At 32.1% G+C, this 19,924-nt stretch overlaps 2 protein-coding genes across 3 annotated transcripts; one reads left to right on the plus strand and one right to left on the minus strand.

Moving 5' to 3' along the window:
* Positions 1 to 314: 314 nt before the first annotated feature.
* LOC117919015 (pentatricopeptide repeat-containing protein At5g13270, chloroplastic) lies at positions 315 to 2,859 on the minus strand. Its single transcript, XM_034836029.1, has one exon. It carries the CDS (start codon positions 2,687 to 2,689, stop codon positions 401 to 403), a length of 2,289 nt encoding a protein of 762 aa, XP_034691920.1. The 5' UTR covers positions 2,690 to 2,859; the 3' UTR covers positions 315 to 400.
* A 9,926-nt stretch (positions 2,860 to 12,785) lies between these two features.
* On the plus strand, positions 12,786 to 15,822 carry LOC117920707 (transcription factor ICE1-like). Of its 2 annotated transcripts, XM_034838335.1 has the most exons (4): positions 12,786 to 13,942; positions 14,455 to 14,676; positions 15,041 to 15,211; positions 15,495 to 15,822. In XM_034838335.1, the coding sequence occupies exons 1-4, from the start codon at positions 12,869 to 12,871 to the stop codon at positions 15,576 to 15,578; spliced, it is 1,551 nt and encodes a 516-aa protein (XP_034694226.1). In that variant the 5' UTR covers positions 12,786 to 12,868; the 3' UTR covers positions 15,579 to 15,822. The 2 variants fall into 2 exon arrangements, with proteins under 2 accessions (XP_034694226.1, XP_034694308.1); XM_034838417.1 differs by lacking the exon at positions 14,455 to 14,676.
* Positions 15,823 to 19,924: the final 4,102 nt, after the last annotated feature.

The raw sequence follows: 19,924 nt of genomic DNA on the forward strand, positions 1-19,924 counted from the left end.
AAAAATTATTTTTCAGTCACATAGGAAAATCCTATGATACCATGGTTTAGAGCAAAAAGAAATTAATGTGTAAAAAACCTAATCAAAATAATCCCCTCTCAAAGACTACCCATCCCCTTGTATTAGATGGTAATCTGAATTGAGACAAAATATTATACACAAAAATATACATCAGCATCCTTGGCTATCCCTATTAGGATGAATATTTTACCAAAGAGTGAAAAGCTCAATACAAAAACGTCAGATCAATTTTAGAGCTTATTTGATGATAATTTTAGGAAATGTTTCTAGTTTTTCTAGCATTAGAAAATAACTTTTTTGATAAAAATTTTCAAGTATTAAAAATATTAGAAACACTTTTTAAAATCACTACCAAATGGGCTCATAATCTATGAGTAATTCACCAATAGTCGTTGCAAGAACATTTCCCAGATTTGAAGTGATGGAATCTGGTGGAATCTCTAACCACAATCTGGCGTCCTGTCACCATTGACACCTGCTTTCCAAACTCGTGGCAATCTCTGCAAGCCCGGAGGTTCTTGAAAACTAGAATGGGGGCGTTGTCTTCTGTAGATATTAGCCCAAATGCAATAGCCAGTTTCTCACTGTGGTCAAGAAGCTGCTCCTTCCGCGCAGGCAGACTGCAAGAAACGTCATCTTCCTCATTCAGGAGCCGAACCGGGCTGTCAACAACAGAACATTTGAATTCCTCTAGCTTTGAGTAGATGGCTTCTGTTTGTGGATGGTGCCTGTCACCAACTACAAACCGGTGTACTTGACCTTTTACTGAGATCCAGCTGCAGCTGACCTCCTTCTTCAACTCTCTTTCAGCCATCAGTTTCCGAACATGGCCTGCTTCTTCCCATTTTCCAAAGGCAGAATACAAGTTGAACAGGAGAATGTAGCCAGCGGTGTCTCCTGGGTCCAACCGAAAAAGGTTTTCTGCTGCAATCTTTCCAAGCTTGAGGTCGCAATGAGCCCAACACCCACCCAGTAAGCTCTTCCAGCTCATGGCGTCGGGTTCAAATGGCATCCTGTTTATCAATTCAAGTGCCTCCTGGAGCAGCCCAGCACGAGAGTATGTATCAATCATACAATCATAGTGATCGATCATTGGCTTCACACCATAGTCCCTGCTCATTGAGCCGAGGTACTGCTTGGCCTCTGCAACTAAACCCGAATGGCTACAAGCAGTTAAAACTGCTATGAAGGTAACCGCATTTGGCCTAACACCATAACTCTGCATCCTCCTGAAAAGCCCTAGAGCTTCTGCTGCATTGCCATGATAGGCATAACCTGAAATCATGGCAGTCCAAGCCACAGCATCAGGCTCATCTATTGATTCAAAGGCCCGACGAGCATAGTCTAATCTCCCACATTTTGAATACATAGTAACCATTGCACTCTCTCCATATAGGTATGAAACAAGACCTCTTTTTATTGCATCCCCATGAGCTTGGCTGCCCATGTTCAAGTTTGCTTGTGCCGAACAGGCTTGAAAAACACTGGTGTATATGAAAGAATTTAAAACCATGCCTTTACTCCTCAAAGACGTAAAGATCTTAATACAATCCTCCAACCTACCAGATTGGGAAAAACCCGAAATTAGAGCACTCCATGAAACATCATTTGGCTCAGATATCCTCCCAAATGATCGATATGCAGATTCTATATCTCCACATTTGGCATAGAAGTCCACAAGAGGAGTCCCCACTGAAACTTCTGATTCGAACCCGAGTTTAACAATGTGACTATGAATCTGCCTCCCCATATCCCAGTCCTCCAACCCGCAACACACCTTGAGAACAATAGAGAATACAAACTCATCCAATTCCACGCCTTCCATTGCCATCCTAGCAAACAGTTCCAAAGCAACCTCCAGCTTCTTTGCTTGAGTGTAACCCACCATCAACCCAGTCCAAGTCACAGCATTCTGTGCATCCATCCCATCAAAAACAAGCTTGGCCCCCTCTAACCACCCACATCTCACATACATGTTGCATATGGCTGTTTCCACTGTAATATTGGCATTCAACTGAGCTCTAATCACATGGGAATGTATCTGTTTACCAAGCTCTAGAAATGAAGGACCTAAGCAAGACTGCAAGAGGCTCATATAGACAGCAGAGTTCGGTCTAATTCCCGATGCCTGCATATCAGAAAACAACCTAATAGCTTTCTCCAATTCTCCATTCTGGGCATAAGCAGATATGACTATAACCCAAGACACCAAGTTTTTCATAAGCATTTCATCGAACACTTTCTGTGCATCTATGAAACTCCCACAATCACAGTACATTCTCAGAAGACAATTCTCAATAGACCCAGATGGGTTCTTCGCTGTTCTTCGCAGCCGATCGTGAATTAATCTTCCATCAGCCAATGATCTCAACTTCCCACATGCTTCAAAGAGGCATTGATAGGAGTGTGGGGTCACAGAAACATCAGCATCGTCCATTTCTTTGAGAAAATCATGGGCTTCCTTGAGCTTCCCTTGTTTGGAAAGTGAAACCAAATGTAAATTCTCGAGCTTCCCTTGTTGGGTTTTCTTGGTTCTGATCGTAGAAGAACTGCGTTTCAGCGATACCCATGAAGGAATTTGAGCGAAGTTCGCGGAGCTTGAAGTTGAAGTCTGATCGCGAGTTGATAAAGGTGGAGGGTTTGGAGGCGGTAGTGGAAGACCCGCCATTGATTCACAACTATTCAATTGTTTCTACTTCGATTCCATCGATCGAATTCCATTTGAAATGATTCTAATGAACTGTTTTTGTTAAACGCATCAATTTTCAATTCCAAATCGATTCAATTTTGTAGCTCCGAAATTTCGAAGGTATCGAAGAAGCGATTGAAGCATCCGAGCAGTCCCCAGCGAAACGATGCGTTTTGAAAAATATATAATTTGAAATTTTTAGTTTACATTTCTTAACGAAAATAAATAAATAAGTATTCTTTTGGAAACCCTACATATTTTATATTTTTAATAATATAAATTAGTAATAATTTCTATTAGACAATAGTAACTTATGTGGATCTATATATACATTTAGCTATTTCTATTTTTGGGATCACAATGGACTGTCTTTTCAAGTACCCTCCACCCCACTCGTCCTTAATGAAATGAGTTCGAAATGTAAATAAACAAATTAAGAATGAATTTGATTTTTTTTTAAAACTTGAGATGGGTTTAGAGCAAGTACAAAATATTGTCTTGTATTGTCTCATCTTATCCCATTATATATAAAATTAATTTAATTTAATTTTTATTTTCTTATTTTTAATATATATGTATAATAATAAGAAAATATTTGTCAATGAAAAATTATAATATATATATATATATATATATATATATATATATATAATTAAAAATTTTAAGAATAATTTGTTAAAGAAAATTAAAAATTTTTCAAAAAATCTTCAAAAAATAAAAAGTAGGGCAAGTATAAGAAATTTACATACCCACCCCTTTTTGCCCCGCTTATTTTTTTTAAATGAGATGAAAATGGAATGCAAGAAATGCAAGAAATTACATTTCGCCCATCCCGACCCATCTCATTATCATACCTACTCTATTTCCTATAATTACCATTTCAAATTACATTTCGCCCTCCAATTAATACTAGTATGCAAGAAATACATTTATTTATTAGGCTCAAATAAATAAATAAATAACTCATATCAATTTCTTAGCAACTAAAGAAAAGCACTATACCAATATAAAATAGTGTACAAAATTGGAAATTATTGCTTGCTTTCAAGCTTGGGAAGGAATCACATAGAAGAGATGAAAATTAGAAGGTGTTGGAAGGGGACAAAGATATGGTAGGTAAAAGGGTTTGATTTGGCAATTGCTAAGAGGTGCGGTGACCCATTGGGAAAGTTCACGGGAAACTTGGGCTTTGCTCTAGTCAAATTTATTCTTCTTTTATAAAGTGTGGCACCCTCCTTCAATTTATTTTGCCTTTTTATGGCCAATTCCTGAGAGGGTTCCCCAAAACTCTGGACTTCTATGTATGATGTAGTGTCCCTACAAGTAGGGCTTTATAAGTGAGGTCACGGGTGATATTTATGTCTATTTGGGTTGGTGTTTAATTTCCATCTTTGTTCCCAAAAAAGGAAAATTTTATATTATTGATTTGGTGTCATGTTGAACTTTTAATTTAGACCGATGCAGATACAAATATGAAAGAAATATAACCGTATTATATAACAATAAGATCAAAATATAAAAATATAATACAATGTATAAAATAGCATAAAACAAAGTAATCAAACTTCGGTTTCAAATGAATATGATCCAGATGAGAATAAGGTGTTTGAGATCAAAGTCTTCATATAAATACTCCTTGATCGATGGTACGGAAAATATATTTATAATATCTCATAATGGTTAAAAAAAAAAATCATGATACTAATAGGCTTTTTTTAATTATATAAATGTATTTTAAAATCGTAAGAGTTCAAAATAGATAATATTTATATAGAAGAAAGTAAATCGTTAAAATATTATAATAATAAAAAAATTTATTATAAAAAAGTACAAGTGATTTTGGTAACTATATTTTAAAAATATTTTTATTTAGTATAAAAATAATGATTTCAATTTAAAAAATTTTTAGGTGAATAAAAATTTGTTTTCTACCTTGCATTTGAGAATAGCACGAAGAGCTTCTTTAAAACACAAAAAATTATATTGAAAAATATGAGGTTTATAATTGAAAATATTATCCAACTACTAATAAAAATTATGTTGGGGTGTAATAATATTGGTTTTATGATACCTAAATAAGGGTGATATCAAATGTCATACAATGTTTGACTTATCCAATACACTAATTTTTTTTTTTTGACTTATCCAATACACTAATTTATTTTTTAATGAGGTTTGATTTAAAAACTTATATACTAGTGACACTAATTGGTTTAAGATAATATCATCGGGATCCAAAAAAAGTATCTTTAACTGCTAAATGATACTTTTATTATTTAAGAATGTCTTTCAAACTAGGCTATGATTCTTAAATGCATTGTTGTAAAAAGATTTTAGAATTTTTTTTCTTTCATTTTTTTTTAATAAAATATGTGAAATGACACAAATTCTCACATAAATTTTAAATTAAAAAATAATGAAAGAATTAGTGAATAACCAATTTGGGAGTATTTTAAGTGGAGTTAAAAATGCTTAGCACAAAAAAATAAAATAAATAAATAAATAAAAATTTGGAGAATCATATCGAGTCTATGTGACAATGTTTCTAAAAACACTTTTAATTTAAAAAAATGTTTTTGAGAAAAAAAAAAGGTATTTGGAAAAAACCTATAAAACACTTTTAAAATTTTGAAAAATCAATTGTAATATTAAAAAATTATTTATAGTATTTTCTAAAAAACATTTGATAAATAATTCCCCTAAAAACACTTTTAAAGAAAATATTTGCCTTAAAAACACTAACACACCTTTAGTAAATAACTTATCCAAAAATAATTTTTTTATCATATACTATATTATTAAAATATCATCAAAACTTTTTTTTCTTTTCAATTTATATCAAATAGTAAATGACTTTTTTTAAAAACACATTTATAAAGATCATACAATGTCAATTAACCAAAATAATTTCTAAATGGACTCGATATCCCCTTTATTTTTATTCCAAAGATTAAACCTTTTTTTTCTAAAAAAAGAAAAAGAAAAAAACAACTTAATTCAATTTTACTAAAATAATCCAAGTACAAAAATCTCTTTTTGTATTAAATAAACCTTTGGATGTGAGTTTACTCACTTTAACAAAAGTGTTCTAATTTTAAAAAGAGATTCATTAAAAAGTTAGAAAAAATACTTCTTACAATAAAACATGGTTCTAAATTCTAATTTTATTTTTAAACCAAAAGTTAAAAACAAAAAAAAAAAACCATGTTTTTTGGTTTTTTTTTTGTTTTTGTTGAATGGAAAAAGTCAAAATATTTAATTTTTTTATTTAGCTAAAAACATTTCATTGATATTAGCCATTATAATTAAACTAAACCATCATAATTCTTAATAATTTAATATTTCTTATTATATTAACTAATTTTTTTGACATATTTTTTTTAAATGAAAGGCAAGGAAACAAGGAAACGAAATATCTTACAATGGGAAAGGCAAGGAAAACTTTGAAGAAAGCTTTGGGCTTGAGAACTTACATAGTGAGAGAGAAAGAAAGAGAATGAGGAGCTTAGGAAAAGAAGAATAATGAAAAATGAATTGTGCTTACAACTAAGGATCAGACCTCCTTAAATAGCTGAAAAAAAGAATCATAAATAGTATAAAGTGGACGACAAGTCACTGTGTACTTTTTGACATCAGCTGAAAATAGTAACCATACGTGAATAGTAAAATTGACTTTTTTACTGTAGCAATCTTGATTTGTTGGTAGACGAATCTTGCTTTCAACGGAGGAAAGCTGGTGTGCCCGACTGGTAGAATCACATGCTTGTTAGACAAAATTGTTTTCGGTGTTGACTACTTAAAGCTTGTCGGTGGAGAATATTTTTGTCGATGGAGAGTCATAAGAAGTGATGTATGATTGAAGAGCTTATTTTGATTTCCTTATGGGAGGAAGGATACCTTCACAGTCATCTTCGTTATCTAGAAGATAATTTGATGTAGAGTCATCTGATTCAGCATAAGAATCTTCTTGGGAAAAGTTTGAGTTGTTTCTGCTAAGAATTTTCTGAAATTCTTGAGGGGATTTTGCTGATGCTAACATGGCTTGGAGCTGTTGTTTCTTAAGAAGAAACTATGACATATCATCAGAAGCTGAAGCTTGTGTAGGATGCTTAAGAAAATGTTGTTTCACGGCTTGTAGTGAGACATCATTTTTCAAAGCATCCCACCATTTAGTCTTAAAAGTCTTTTTCAGGGCTGGAAAGGTTGCTGATTCGTCTGTAATAATGATATAGTCCCACTAAACTATCCAAGCAAGAGCAAATTCACTGAAGAAGAATAACAAAGGGGGAAACGCTGAAAGTTCTCTAGGGATAACAAAAGAGCTATTGAATAGCTCAAATTCGTTCAAAATGGGTTTTGGAAGAATTTAACAGTTGGACCAAAATAAGTCCACCAATTGTGGAACCAAAATGGGAAAGAAGAAACCTGATGCTTAGATGGGAAATAGAACATGCATGAATGATGGAAGTCTCTGTTCTGGATCAGAAAAGCATTGAACCGTGTTCTCTAATAGTCCCAATAGTTAAAGAATCTTAGTTTTGAAGTCTTAGAGAATTCTCTTGAAAAATTGGGATTCCCACCCCACTGCTTAACTGTAAGAATTTTATAAATATGGCAAGTAAAGAATGTCAAATCCAAGTTGTTGTATTTATCAGCATTGTGCTTGATTTTAACGGAGTCAGTTTCCACAAGGATTGTTTCATAAAATTCTCTTGTTTTTAAAATATCACTAGAGGGATAATGAAAATTTTCATGAAAATCTTTTACTACAATCTCTCTAGGGTTTTCAAAGAAAAACTATCTTTCAATAACTAAAAGAGGTTGATTAAAATCTTTTTGCCAATATCTTGATTTTGCTGAAAGAGGTGTGGGGTTGGCAGCCACCACAATTTGCTTGTTTGAAGAAGACGAGCTTGATGCTAATTCCTTTTGAGAGGTATTAGCTTTAGTAATCTGCTTAAAGGTCTGAGACCCTGTAATAGTTGGATGCTGAGTAGCCTTGACTGGTTTAGAAGAATCTGAATGATCATAGTATAAGGATAACATCTTATTAGGCATATGGTTAGAAGAATGAAGTCTTACTTTTTCTTCTAGCTCAACTTGTTGGCTCTAAAGCATTTTATGAGGGGAAGGGGCTTGACTGGTTTTAGGAGATTGGGATTCTGGTGGTTTGGGAACTTGGGTATTCTTTTTAGGAGCCATGATTTTGTGAATCCTGCAAAATTCACGAGTTAAGCAATCAAGGATTGAGTTATTTTCTCTTTTAATATACTCATTTTGAAAATCAAAATTACTTAAAATAGCTTGCCATCTAGCAAAATTATGTTTAGAAGTTATATTCTTAATTTCCTTTTGTAAAATTGATTTTGCAGATTTGCAATCAACTCTTAATAAAAAATTTTGATTTAAAAGACTATTTTGAAATTTTGAAATGCATAAAATAATGCTTAAAATCCCTTTTTTAATGATGCTATGAATGTGTTGGGTAATACTCCAGGTTCCTGAAGTATGCTTAACCAATATTTCATGGTTATCATTACTCTGCCTAAGAATCCCACCATAACCTATGTCTGAAGTGTCAATCTTAACAATCTTAAAGGCTTCTAGATTATCTAAGGCTAAGCTAGGTAGGGTCTTGACACTGGACTTGACTGTTTTGATAATCAAAACCTCAATAATGAAGACAATGATGAAAACAGAAAGCTGGTTAAAGTTTTCATCCATTATGTTCTGGAATTCTGAGAGTGCAATCTTAAGATCAAAGGGCATTATGTTCCATTCATGATGTCCAAATGGTATCAAAAAGGTGATCTTATTAGGAATAGGATACCTAATCCATCTTAATGCATCATTAGGAAGCTTGTAGTTGATGACTAATCTAGGTGTTTCTCTTTCTAATTTAGTTTGTTTCTAAACATAGAAGGTTGAACAAGTCCAAGGGGACTTAGACTTTCTTATCAACTTTTTGTCAAGAAGATCCCGGATCTTCTTATCACAATAGCTTAACAAATCTTTATTTATATGGATATGTCTTGTTTTAGTGGGAATATTTTTCTCACTAAAGTCTGGCTCATAAAGTAAATCTATCTCATATTGTTTCCTATGCCAAAACGCATTAGGAAGGTTAGAGCAAACTTCACCAACAATCTTATCCTTAAATTTTTCTTGAGTTTTCTTAACTTTCAATTGTTCTCCTATTCTAACAAGATTAATCTCTTGCTTTAAGAGATTAACTTGACTTTCCTTAGCTTGAATCACCTGATATCTTAAGGTGTTTATATTCCTTTCATCAGGTAGGTTGACAAATTCAAAAAGAATTTCCTTATCTAAGAGCTTTGTTCTTATACCTTGAGCATCTAAGAGCTTTGTTCTTATACCTTGAGCATCTACCCACATAGGATAGATAAAGCTTAAAAGAGGGACTCCAAGGAGAGCCTTCTCCTTAAGATCCTTAACTAGAATGAAGGTTTGCTTAATGCAAATGTCCTGGTTACAGATGTGAGCATTTGACAGCTTATACTCAATGGCAAGTCTTTTACCATTAGCTCCAAAAAGAGTTTCTTTGGTTTTTTCACAAAACTTAATAGGTACTAGACCTTCTTGTAGGCAATTCAAAGCTGCTCCTGAATCAATCAAAGCAGCAATATCAATGGCAAATTCATGTTTAACTACTATAGTAAGGGAGACTTCCCACATCTAAAAAATAACCGTACTAACAATATTCAAGTATCCATCTGTCTCTTCATCATTAACTTGTGAAGATTCTGAAACTTCTTCAAGGTTTTCCTGGTTATCAACAAGATTTCCTACAATAATCCTATTGATTTGTTCTTGGAGGTTAGAAAACCCTAAGCTTGTGAATTGTCTTAAATACTTAATTTCCTTCTTATAATGTCTTACTTCTTCTTGAAGATTCTTAATGGTTACGTCTTTGGTAGACTGTTAGTTGAATCTTGTTAAGATTTCATTTAAGTTATAAGGATTTATTGTTTTCTTAACCTCTTGCTTACTGACAGATTTTTTAAATACTTCATAAAAATCTTGCTTAGTTTTTTCATCCTCAACTTTCTTTAAAACATCTAGGACAAGTTCTTGGTCCTGGCTTATGACATTTATAGTCTTAGGTTGGCAATCACAATTACCCTTAATGCATTCTTCATGGTCACTAGAAGTTTGGCTAGAAATTTCATCACTACTATCTAGTTGATTAATATCATCTTCATTATCTGAATCAGTCATTGATCCAAATTATGAGGTATTCAACATTACTTCATAAAGCATATCTTTTAAATCTTCTGAGACATTCAAGTTGTTAATTTTTTGTTTAACCCTACAATATTTTTTATAGTGGCCTACGTTACCACACTTAAAACAAATTGGCTTAGATTGTGGAGGGAGTGCTAGTTTTTTCTAGGCTTCCTTGTTCATCTTTCTTTGGATGTGACTTGAACGCTTAGTTTCATTCATCCTATAGTTGTTATGAGCACCTCTCTTGCTATGATAGAACTTTTCCTTACTAGGTTTTCTGCTTACTTGTTTCTTACGTTGCTTAAAGGGAGGCTTGGTTTTTTTTTTTGTTGAATCCAAATTGGCTGCAAAATGAACCAAACTCATTCTTATATATCCTTTGTTCATTTTTCATCTGTTGCTTAAGCTTAAAATCAATGAACAGCTAATTCCTTCTGCTGTGACTATGCTTATAATTTTTCCATATGTTAGCTTATCATAAGGGATTTGTCCATTAAACTGTTCCCTTTATCTTAATCCTAATTCTCTTAGAGAAAAGTTTAGGTAGTCCTTAAATGAATTTTTCTTTCCAAAAAGATTGATTACAGTCTAATCTTAGCATGACTTTGGTTAAGAACGCTTCTTTATACCATCTAAAGTCATGAAGCTTGGGACACTTGAGGTTGGTTAAGAGATCTGCAGTCTTATCCTTAATCTTTGCAAGATCTCCAATGAAGTGCTTAGATATTGAATAGATTAGAGTAGCCACTGCATCCTTAATATCTTGTCATTCTTCATCCTTAACCACTTCATTTTCTTCATTAATCCTATAGGCTTTTAGGATACCATTTCTATCCTCAAAAGTGAGATAGTTATCCCACCATCCCTTAAGCTAACCTGTAAACCCAACAACAATTGTCTGAACAACAGCATAGTCTGACAATCTATTGTTTAACTTATAGGTTGTACTAACCATAATCATTTCTTGAAGCTTAGTGAGTATGTTATACTCAGTCATACCATCTATGTTTCATTCATAGATAGTACCATTGGTGTAGGAAGCTTGAGTATACTGATTTCTTTCCTCATACTACATATCAGGAAATGTTGGTCTAGGGTAGTAATTCCTAGTTCTTGGTGGTTTTTGGTTATGGATAATCCTCATAGTAGTTTGGTTAGGAGGTTCCTAAAAAATCTTAATCAGTTCATCAGCCTCTACTTCAGAACTAATTTCTTCTTTAACCATATTGATTCTCCTATGAGAAGGCTGAGGTGACTCCGGGACAACAAGGCTATCCTTAACCTTTTGGATTATTCTATTAATAAAAGCTTGATCAATATGGGGATTTTCCTATAATTTCTTAGAGAATTCAAAAGACTTAAATAAAGGCTTATTATCTTTCTTAACAAATGAAGTCTTAATGTGATCTTGGGTTTCAATGATCTCCTCAACCCTGTTGAGTTGATCACGTAGAGTCTCCATGATTCTTCTAACATCTACAGCACTAGCAGTTTTTTTATCCTCTAGCTTAGTCTTAAAAGGTGAAGTTTTTACCATGGTTCCATTAATGTTCTTTTCTATCTTAGCTTCTAGAGGATGGATGGATTCTATGTATATATGTATGTATGTATGTATGTATGCATAAAACCAAGTTAAAAAAAAAAATACAACTCTAGTGGTTAAAAAATAAAATTTTTATGATTTGATTCTAAGGGAAAAGAATTAGTAATAAAAATAAATAAAAGCGCCATATCAAATTTAATATTTTTTTTATGACTAATAAATAGTTTATCATTCAATTATTGTTTATGATTAATAAATGATTTAATCTAGTTTGCCAGAGATTTTGAAGCACAAATTCTTAATATTACATTTTTTAATTAATAATAAATAAATAATTTTAAAAGTGATATTAGATTATGGTAGATGAAATAAAAAGAAATAGAAGAAAATTTGAAGAAAAAAAATGAATGTTACTAGAAAATCAAAATATTTTAAAACTTTTAATATTTTTAATTCTTATGTAATTTTGATATTAAGTTTGTTTTTAATTTTATTTAAGACTAACATAGCGAATACCCAATTATGGAATTAAAAAATAAGAGATGATTTGGATTTATAATACTGCTTGGATTGATAAAATATCGAGTGCGAGAATAGGTAGATTTTTTTTTTCTTGAAATTGTACAAATCCCATTGCTTAATGATCTTTTTGTTTAAAAAAATAAATTTATTATTTTATCGATAAGTTGTCTTTTCCCGTTGAAAATTGTTGTATAAGTACAATATTCCACCGACTTACTTTATTGAATTGATAGTATACTTTATTGAATAGATAACATAAATACTTTTAATTTTATAAAATATTACATCTTATACCATTAAAAAAAATCAACTACTCAAATTTCCTTTAAAATTTAAAACTAATTCTTATTTAATTGAAAATTTAAATTTATAGCACCATAACTAGTTGGAAGCATTGCTTTGTGACCATATTACCAATATGGTCATAGAATAAGGAAAATAAAACAAACAAAAAGGGTATTTCATGAGGGTAATTTGGTATATTTGATTAACATTTTTTTAATTTATATATACTTATTTATTTATTTTAAATTATTATTTGTTAATTTTATTATTTTTAATATAGTTATATTAAAGTTTTCTAATAACTAATTACACTAGTGTATGGGATTTTAAAACCGGCAGCTGGAATACCAATACGATCCATAGAATGAAGGAAATAAAACAAGGGTCTACGGCTGTTTGGGAAGGGTAGTTTGGTAATTTGGGTGGAAACTCCAGAACCACCAAAAGGCAAGGTGTGAGATAGATATGATGGGGGAAGCACGCAGACGTATCCGCCTTAGAGTGTAACGTTCAATGCCATCATCAATCTCTCTGTAACTCTCTGCTCTTTCTCTGAGAGGATGTTACCCAGGTCGAACGACGTCGTTTGGACGCGAAGCGACGCCGTTTCCTGGTCGAAGAACAGCAACGACAACAGGTTTGGTGATGGCGGCGTTGATGGTGAGAGGACGAGTTCGGTGTCTGCGTTGAAGGCCATTGTTGAGGAGGAGTGGTTGGTGAGCGGTGTCGAAATGAAAGGAAATTTGGTGTCTCAGAGTCAGAGCGGAGCGGTGAATTCACTGTTGCATCCAATGGACTGCTCGTCGTCGTGCTCGCCGGCGTCGGCGTTTGGTCTGGACCCGGCCTTTCAGGGCAAATCTTGCTTGTCCTCGATGGTTTGTGGGTACCCATTTGATGGCTCTTTTGATTTGGTATGTGACCCGGGGTTTCTTGAGCCGATACCCGAAATTCAGGCTCCGAGTTCGAGTTCTTTGATGGGTTTCAACGATTTGGCTTCGCAGCCCCTGATGGGTGCTTCAAATCTGGGCTCGAATTCGCAGTTTCCGGCTACCCATTTGGCGGGAAACGGCGGGAGTGCGGCCACCGGTGGGTTTAATCCATCGGGTTTTGAGGGTTTTGTGGGGAGTTCTCTGTTTGTGGACAGGTGTAAGGTGTTGAAACCGCTCGAGAACTTCCCTTCAGTTGGGTCACAGCCCACGCTGTTCCAGAAGAGAGCGATTCTCCGGCGAAATTCGACAGAAAGAGCGGGGAATTATGGAGTTTCGGGCCAAGAAGGCAGTGCAATTCCGGTTAGAGTTGCCGGAGAAGATAAGGGTAAGAGGCCGGTGGTGGAAGAAGAAATGGACAAGATGAGAAAGGACAAGAGCAATGATGAGGATGATATGGACGAAGCCAGCATTGCTCGGTCCGGTTTGATATACGATTCTGATGATGCAATTGAGAACCACAAGGTGGAGGAGACTGCAAATGATGGTGGAGACAACTCAAATTTGAATGGATCTTCCATTGGAGGAGATCGAAAAGGGAAGAAAAAGGGGCTGCCGGCGAAGAATTTGATGGCTGAGAGGCGCCGGAGAAAGAAGCTGAACGATAGGCTCTACATGCTGAGGTCTGTTGTTCCAAAGATCAGCAAGGTGAGAATTTTCTGGTGAATTTCAGTGTGGGGTTTGCTTGGATGTGGGCCTCGTTTATCTGAAAATTTTCTTTTCTTTTTTAAATTTCTCTAGCCTTTGACAGTTAGTTGCATCTACACATTGGTTTATTTTCTGGGTCCCTCTGCCTTTTCTCGAGAATCCTGGTTCCACTTTGCCTCAAAAGGCCCTCAGAACTACACCTGAGAATTATCCTTATTTTAGCCCAGAATTGTAATTGAAAACAGAGAAAAAAAAAAGGATAGAATACTAAGAAATACCCGAAAATTACTGGTTCTTGAGAGTCATTTAAGATTTGGCTGTGATTTGACGATTAAAGATGAGGAATTGAATCAGAGAAACTAGTTGTTCTTGAAGAATTGTTTGATAAAACTGCATGCTAAGATCTGGGAAAATGGACCGATCATAGACTGATAATCCATTGTTCTGTTGCATAATTGGATGGTTTGGGAAGATATTTAGGATTACCTGTTTAAATGTTCTTTTGTTGATAGATGGATAGAGCTTCAATCCTGGCGGATGCTATTGAGTACTTGAAGGAGTTACTGCAGAGGATCAACGACCTCCAGAATGAACTGGAGTCTATCACACCTCAATCTTTATTGCAGCCTACTTCAAGTTTCCAGCCATTGACACCAACTATTCCTACCTTGCCCTGCCGTGTTAGGGAGGAAATCTGCCCGGGCTCATTGCCAAGTCCTAATAGTCAGCCAAGGGTAATTTTCATTTCTACCTTCATACAATGCTTCTTTTGGCTCTGTGAATCACACCGGGTTCTGATGACCTTAGGAGCTGCATAGGTATTTTTTTCTTTGTTGTTCTAAATCACAGTGTTTTGCATTGCTTGGGTAATTTGAGGAGACTTACTGCCTCCTTACCCGCATTGGTGAAATAGCTAAAATTTTCTGTTCCAATGGTTTCTTCTAACTTCCTGGTCCACTTTTTTTTAACTGATTTGTTGTGGGATAAATGGGTTTTCATGATACCATTCAAATCATTTTTAATGGAGGCATTTTCAACCGGTTGGGGTGTTATTCAGTGGAATTACTTAAAAAGAGTGATTATTTCCTGGATTTCAAGGTTGAAGTGAGGCAAAGAGAAGGGGGAGCTGTCAACATCCACATGTTTTGTGCTCGTAGACCCGGCCTTTTGCTCTCTGCCATGAGAGCTTTGGATGGCCTTGGGCTAGACGTTCAACAGGCGGTCATCAGCTGTTTCAATGGGTTTGCTCTGGATGTCTTCCAAGCTGAGGTTAGCTTCCTTCAAAATCATATTACTGTATAATCATCAGGCCCTGAACAATACTTAAAAACATTTTGACCCTTTTTTCAAAATTTAAATCAATTCTCCCTCACAGATTTTCCAAATAAAATTTTCAGTCCTGTTCTCAAACAAGTGGCTTCAAATGGGTTCTGTTCATTTCAGGCTTTTGGGCTCAACCTCCATGAATTTGAGCTTCCATATACTTTTTGGTTGAGTTCTTCTAATGATCTGCTGAAGATACATTACTATCGTTTTCATTTTTGTTCATCAGCAATCCAAGGAAGGTTTGGAGGTCCTGCCTGAGCAAATTAAAGCTGTACTTTTGAACATAGCCGGCTTCCATGGTGTGATGTAGCTTTTGCATGGATCGGAAGGACTCGGTACAGGCATCAGTCAATGGGTATTCCAACTGTAAAACTTATCACATTCTCATTTCCATGGGTAAATGTTGTTCTTAACAGGTTTGTACATAGCATTGTGGTAGAGTAGTGGTGAAGTGTTGTGTTGAAGCGGTCTGTAGATAGAATTGTATTACTGAAGTTTTATTGCCTTTTTCAGGCATTTGAATCACAGGATATAGTGGGTTATTTCCTATTTTAGGTTCTAATTGTTTTTTAGAATAGTTCTCTGTTTTTCAAAATAAAAAACCAAAAAAACACGATAATCAAGAACCTTTTTTTTAGTTGTTTCCATGTTTTTCTAATGATTGTTTTAAAAAATAATTATACAAACATATAAAAAATTAAAAATAAAATATTAGATATAGAAATTATTTTTAAAACATATTTAAAAATATTAAAAATATTTTAGGTTTACAAATAAACTTTTTTTTTTTAACAAAACATTAAAGAATGGTTTTCAAAAACTGTTTTTCATAAACAGATACCAAATACACCATTAGTAATCAATCCATTTTTTTTAATTAATGTCTTTTGAAGAGGAAGTCATCAAGCAATTATACTCTTAATAGCTTCTTTTACCACTCTTTTTTACCACCTTAGGCACATACCATGATTGAAAAATGGAAAATTTCTAAGGAAAATGGAGAAGTAAACCTTTTCTTTGTCCAATCAAATATGCCTACCAATAGTTGAAGTGGTTTAAGAAGACAAGGAGAAAATGCAATTTCCTTTCCATTCTTTTAATGTTACGTTTGACTCCCTCTCATGTATATGTCGAACCCTTTTGTGTAGATGTTGACCGTTTTAGGTTTAATAGTTTCTTGCAATTTTAAAACACGTTGATTTAATTAAAAGGAATTTTCTTCTCCTGTCATGTGAAATATCGTACAAAACTTTTATGTAATTAGAGAAGTAAATTTTTTCTCTATTCAGCTGTTTACCACTTAAGAAGGTGGGAAGACAAATATTTTTCCAATGTACTATATCTCATGTATGAGAATGGATCAACTTATTTTGTTCTTCTTTTTTTTTTTTACCATTTTTTTATCGCCTCATTGAGAAGACGGGTGATGATGAAAGGAAAGAAAAAGTCTTAAGAAAAAATATGATGTAAACTTTTTCTTCTTTCAATTATCAAGTAACATCTGGTGACCGTTTAGAAGAGGAATATGACTATTATGTTTTATTCAAATGGATAAAGGGTGATTGTTTTGTTTTATTTTTTGTTCTAGATTCTTCTTTCATTTATTTTTTTATTTTTTATTTTTATTTTTGGTCACCTTAACATGATTGAATGAAGGAGAAAGTCAGAATAAAAATAAGAGAGAAAATGAACTTTTTCTTCTAATCCTCCCCTATCATCTACCAAAGTGGTTGAGGAGGTTGGAACACAAACATTTTCCTTAATGAACTTTTATGCCAATGAAGATGACCAACTTATTTTATTTTATTTATTTATTTCAACTTTTTCCAATATTTTTGTCATCAATAGATGATTAAAAGAAGAAAAAAGTCAAAACAAAAAATAGAAGCAAAATATTTCTCCATTCAATCATTATTTACCATCTAAAATGTGGTAAAAAAGGTTGGAAAAACAAACCCTAAGGGGTAGCTCAGTTGGTCCGATCGTAGGTTTGCTCTACAATAATCACTAGTTCAAATCTCCTTCTGATTGAGGTACACTCATATGTTTGATTTTGATTTAGTTTAATTTTCTGGTATGCTAACCGCTTTTGGTATATGAAAATGATGGTCTATTTTTACACTATCTTCATTTATTTACATTTTTTTTTCTATTTTTATATATTGCTAATTTTCTTAAAAATGAAACTAATTTAGTCCCATTGTACCAGAATTTGTAATTGTTTTGATTTTGTACTTCTGACATTGCTTTCTTGTGAACCTTGATGGGGACATTTGATTGGATGCCAAGAAAGTACCAACTCCCCTTTTTCCTTTCGCGGGTGTTTAAGAAATCTCCTGAATCATTTCCCATCCATTTTCCCTTTTCCACTAACTTTTGTAATGCATGATTAGTAATTGTGAGGACTCTTTTGTAATTTCACTTTCAAACAACAACAACTTTTATTGTTTATTAATTCCTCTTTTAGTCTTAATTTATGTTTTTAGACAATATTATTCCAAGTGAGAATACCATTTTGCCCTAATAAATCCAATATTCCCTTAACCACCTCCATTTCTTTTCATTAATTTCTCTTCATCCAATTTTTCCATTATTTGAGTAAAGCTTAAAGAAAATTATGTTTTATTTTTTTTATAATAGAAAAATAAATCATCATCTTCATTGATATTGGAAATCAATATGTATTTTAAGGTTATGTTTGGTTCTAAAAATTATTAAAAAAACATATTGAGAATTTTTTTTTTTTCATAGTTGTTTTATGAAAAAATATCAAAGAACATTAAATATAATTAAAATTAGTTAAAATTTTATTTATATATTTTAAATTATTTAATTTTTATATTGAATAATTAAAATAAGTGTAAGGATATTAAAATAGCATATAAAAATAATTTATTTTTATTTTTTTTCGCTTTTTCTGTATTTCTTCTTTATTTTATTTTTCTTGCATTTTCTCTCAAATTTTTCAATAACCAAACATAACCTAAGTAAAATGTGTTTGGATGGAAAATCTTTCTTACGAGGAAAGTTTAAGCAATTCTTCGATAATAAAGTTTTAAAATCAAATTTTTTAAGGAGAATTGTGCTTTGGGCCTAGGTGGGTCCAAAAATTAACATTTAGTCCATATAACTTTCATAATTGATGGAAATGATATCAGATGTTAAAAGAACAATATATCATTCAAATTTCTATATAGTACATTTTAAGGATATAAAATAGCGATGGACTAAAATACCCGATGAGCTTTCACATAAGTTTTTTTTTGTCTTTATTGCACCACTATTCATGCAACCATAATAATTCTATTTTAACAATTTGGATTTTTCATTGTTTTTATTTTTTTTATAAATAATTAAAAATCAGCATTATTTTCTATTTTAAATTATAAATAAAGAAAAATTATGTTCTATTTTAAAAAAATACTTTCTAAAAAAAATGGTAATATGATTTATATTTTTTATATTTTCTTTTTGAAAAAAAAATTAATTAAAAAATGAAAACTATTTTTAAAAATAAAAATTGAAAACCTTGTTTAGTACTATTTTTTATATGAAAATAATAAAAATAATTAAATTTCATTCATTGATTATCCATTTTTTTTTCCATTAGTTATTTTAATAATAAAATCAAATAAAAATATAGTATATTTACAATTAAACAAATAAATTGATCAATTATGTGTTTTTTGTGTGACTATCTTTTACATGAAAAATAATTAAATAACTAAATTATATATATTTATTACTCTTTTTAATTTTATTTTATTTATTTATTTATTGTCTAATAGAAAATTTTAATATATCCATAATTAACAAAGTAATAAATCAATTGTGCACATTTTAATATATTAAAATAAATTCCTTTCTAATTTAAATAAATAAAATGAAATAAGTAAATAAATTTGGGGTTGCTTCTATTTTTTAACACATCTTATATCAATATTTTTTATGGTTAAATACATTTTTTATTTTTTTCTTTAATTTCAAAAATAAAATGAAATAAGTAAATAAATTTGATATTTTCTAACTGATCTTATATTCATATTTCTTATGGTTAAATAAATTTTTTATTATTTTTCCTTTATTTCAAAAAATAAAAGGAAATAAATAAATAAACTTTTTTTTTTGTCTTGTCATATAAGGATTGCACACTCTTAAGGTACACATTCCTCTATTACATACTCATCTTATGCATTTTATTTATCTCGCACATGATAATTCGAATACTTATCCCACTAATGATGTTTGAGATAAAATTTTGTTTTTCCATCTTCCACTATTTTTTTAAACAAACCAATAAAAACATGGTTAACCTACCTATGGTTACACATTGAGTATTAAATTTGAGTCACTGTACAAGGTATTTAAATTAAATGTACATGACAGATATACTAATTGTATAAGGGTGTACAAAACTATTATTTGTGAAAGATTTTAAGTGATTCTAAAAAACTTGTTTGTTTATTTTCCCTAACTAATGATAAATGACATTCCCTACACACATTGATTAAACATACATTCATCTCATACACTTTATCTAACTTGTATATGGTCATTTGAATATATGTCTCACTTATGATGATTGTAAAATAAAATTATACAACAATTTTTCTTATTTTTTAAAACCAAATCAATGCAAACATGGTTAACCGACCT

This window comes from Vitis riparia, chromosome 1 (assembly GCF_004353265.1).
Source record: "Vitis riparia cultivar Riparia Gloire de Montpellier isolate 1030 chromosome 1, EGFV_Vit.rip_1.0, whole genome shotgun sequence".
Classification (NCBI taxonomy): Eukaryota; Viridiplantae; Streptophyta; class Magnoliopsida; order Vitales; family Vitaceae; genus Vitis; species Vitis riparia.

Bases quoted from the DNA above. Each gene is read 5' to 3' on its own strand.
- LOC117919015 (XM_034836029.1), bottom strand. From the start codon at position 2,689: ATGGCGGGTCTTCCACTACCGCCTCCAAACCCTCCACCTTTATCAACT.
- LOC117920707 (XM_034838335.1), top strand. From the start codon at position 12,869: ATGTTACCCAGGTCGAACGACGTCGTTTGGACGCGAAGCGACGCCGTT. The intron at 13,943-14,454 runs GTGAGAATTTTC...TTTTGTTGATAG, and splicing joins TTGTTCCAAAGATCAGCAAG to ATGGATAGAGCTTCAATCCT. The intron at 14,677-15,040 runs GTAATTTTCATT...CTGGATTTCAAG, and splicing joins GTCCTAATAGTCAGCCAAGG to GTTGAAGTGAGGCAAAGAGA.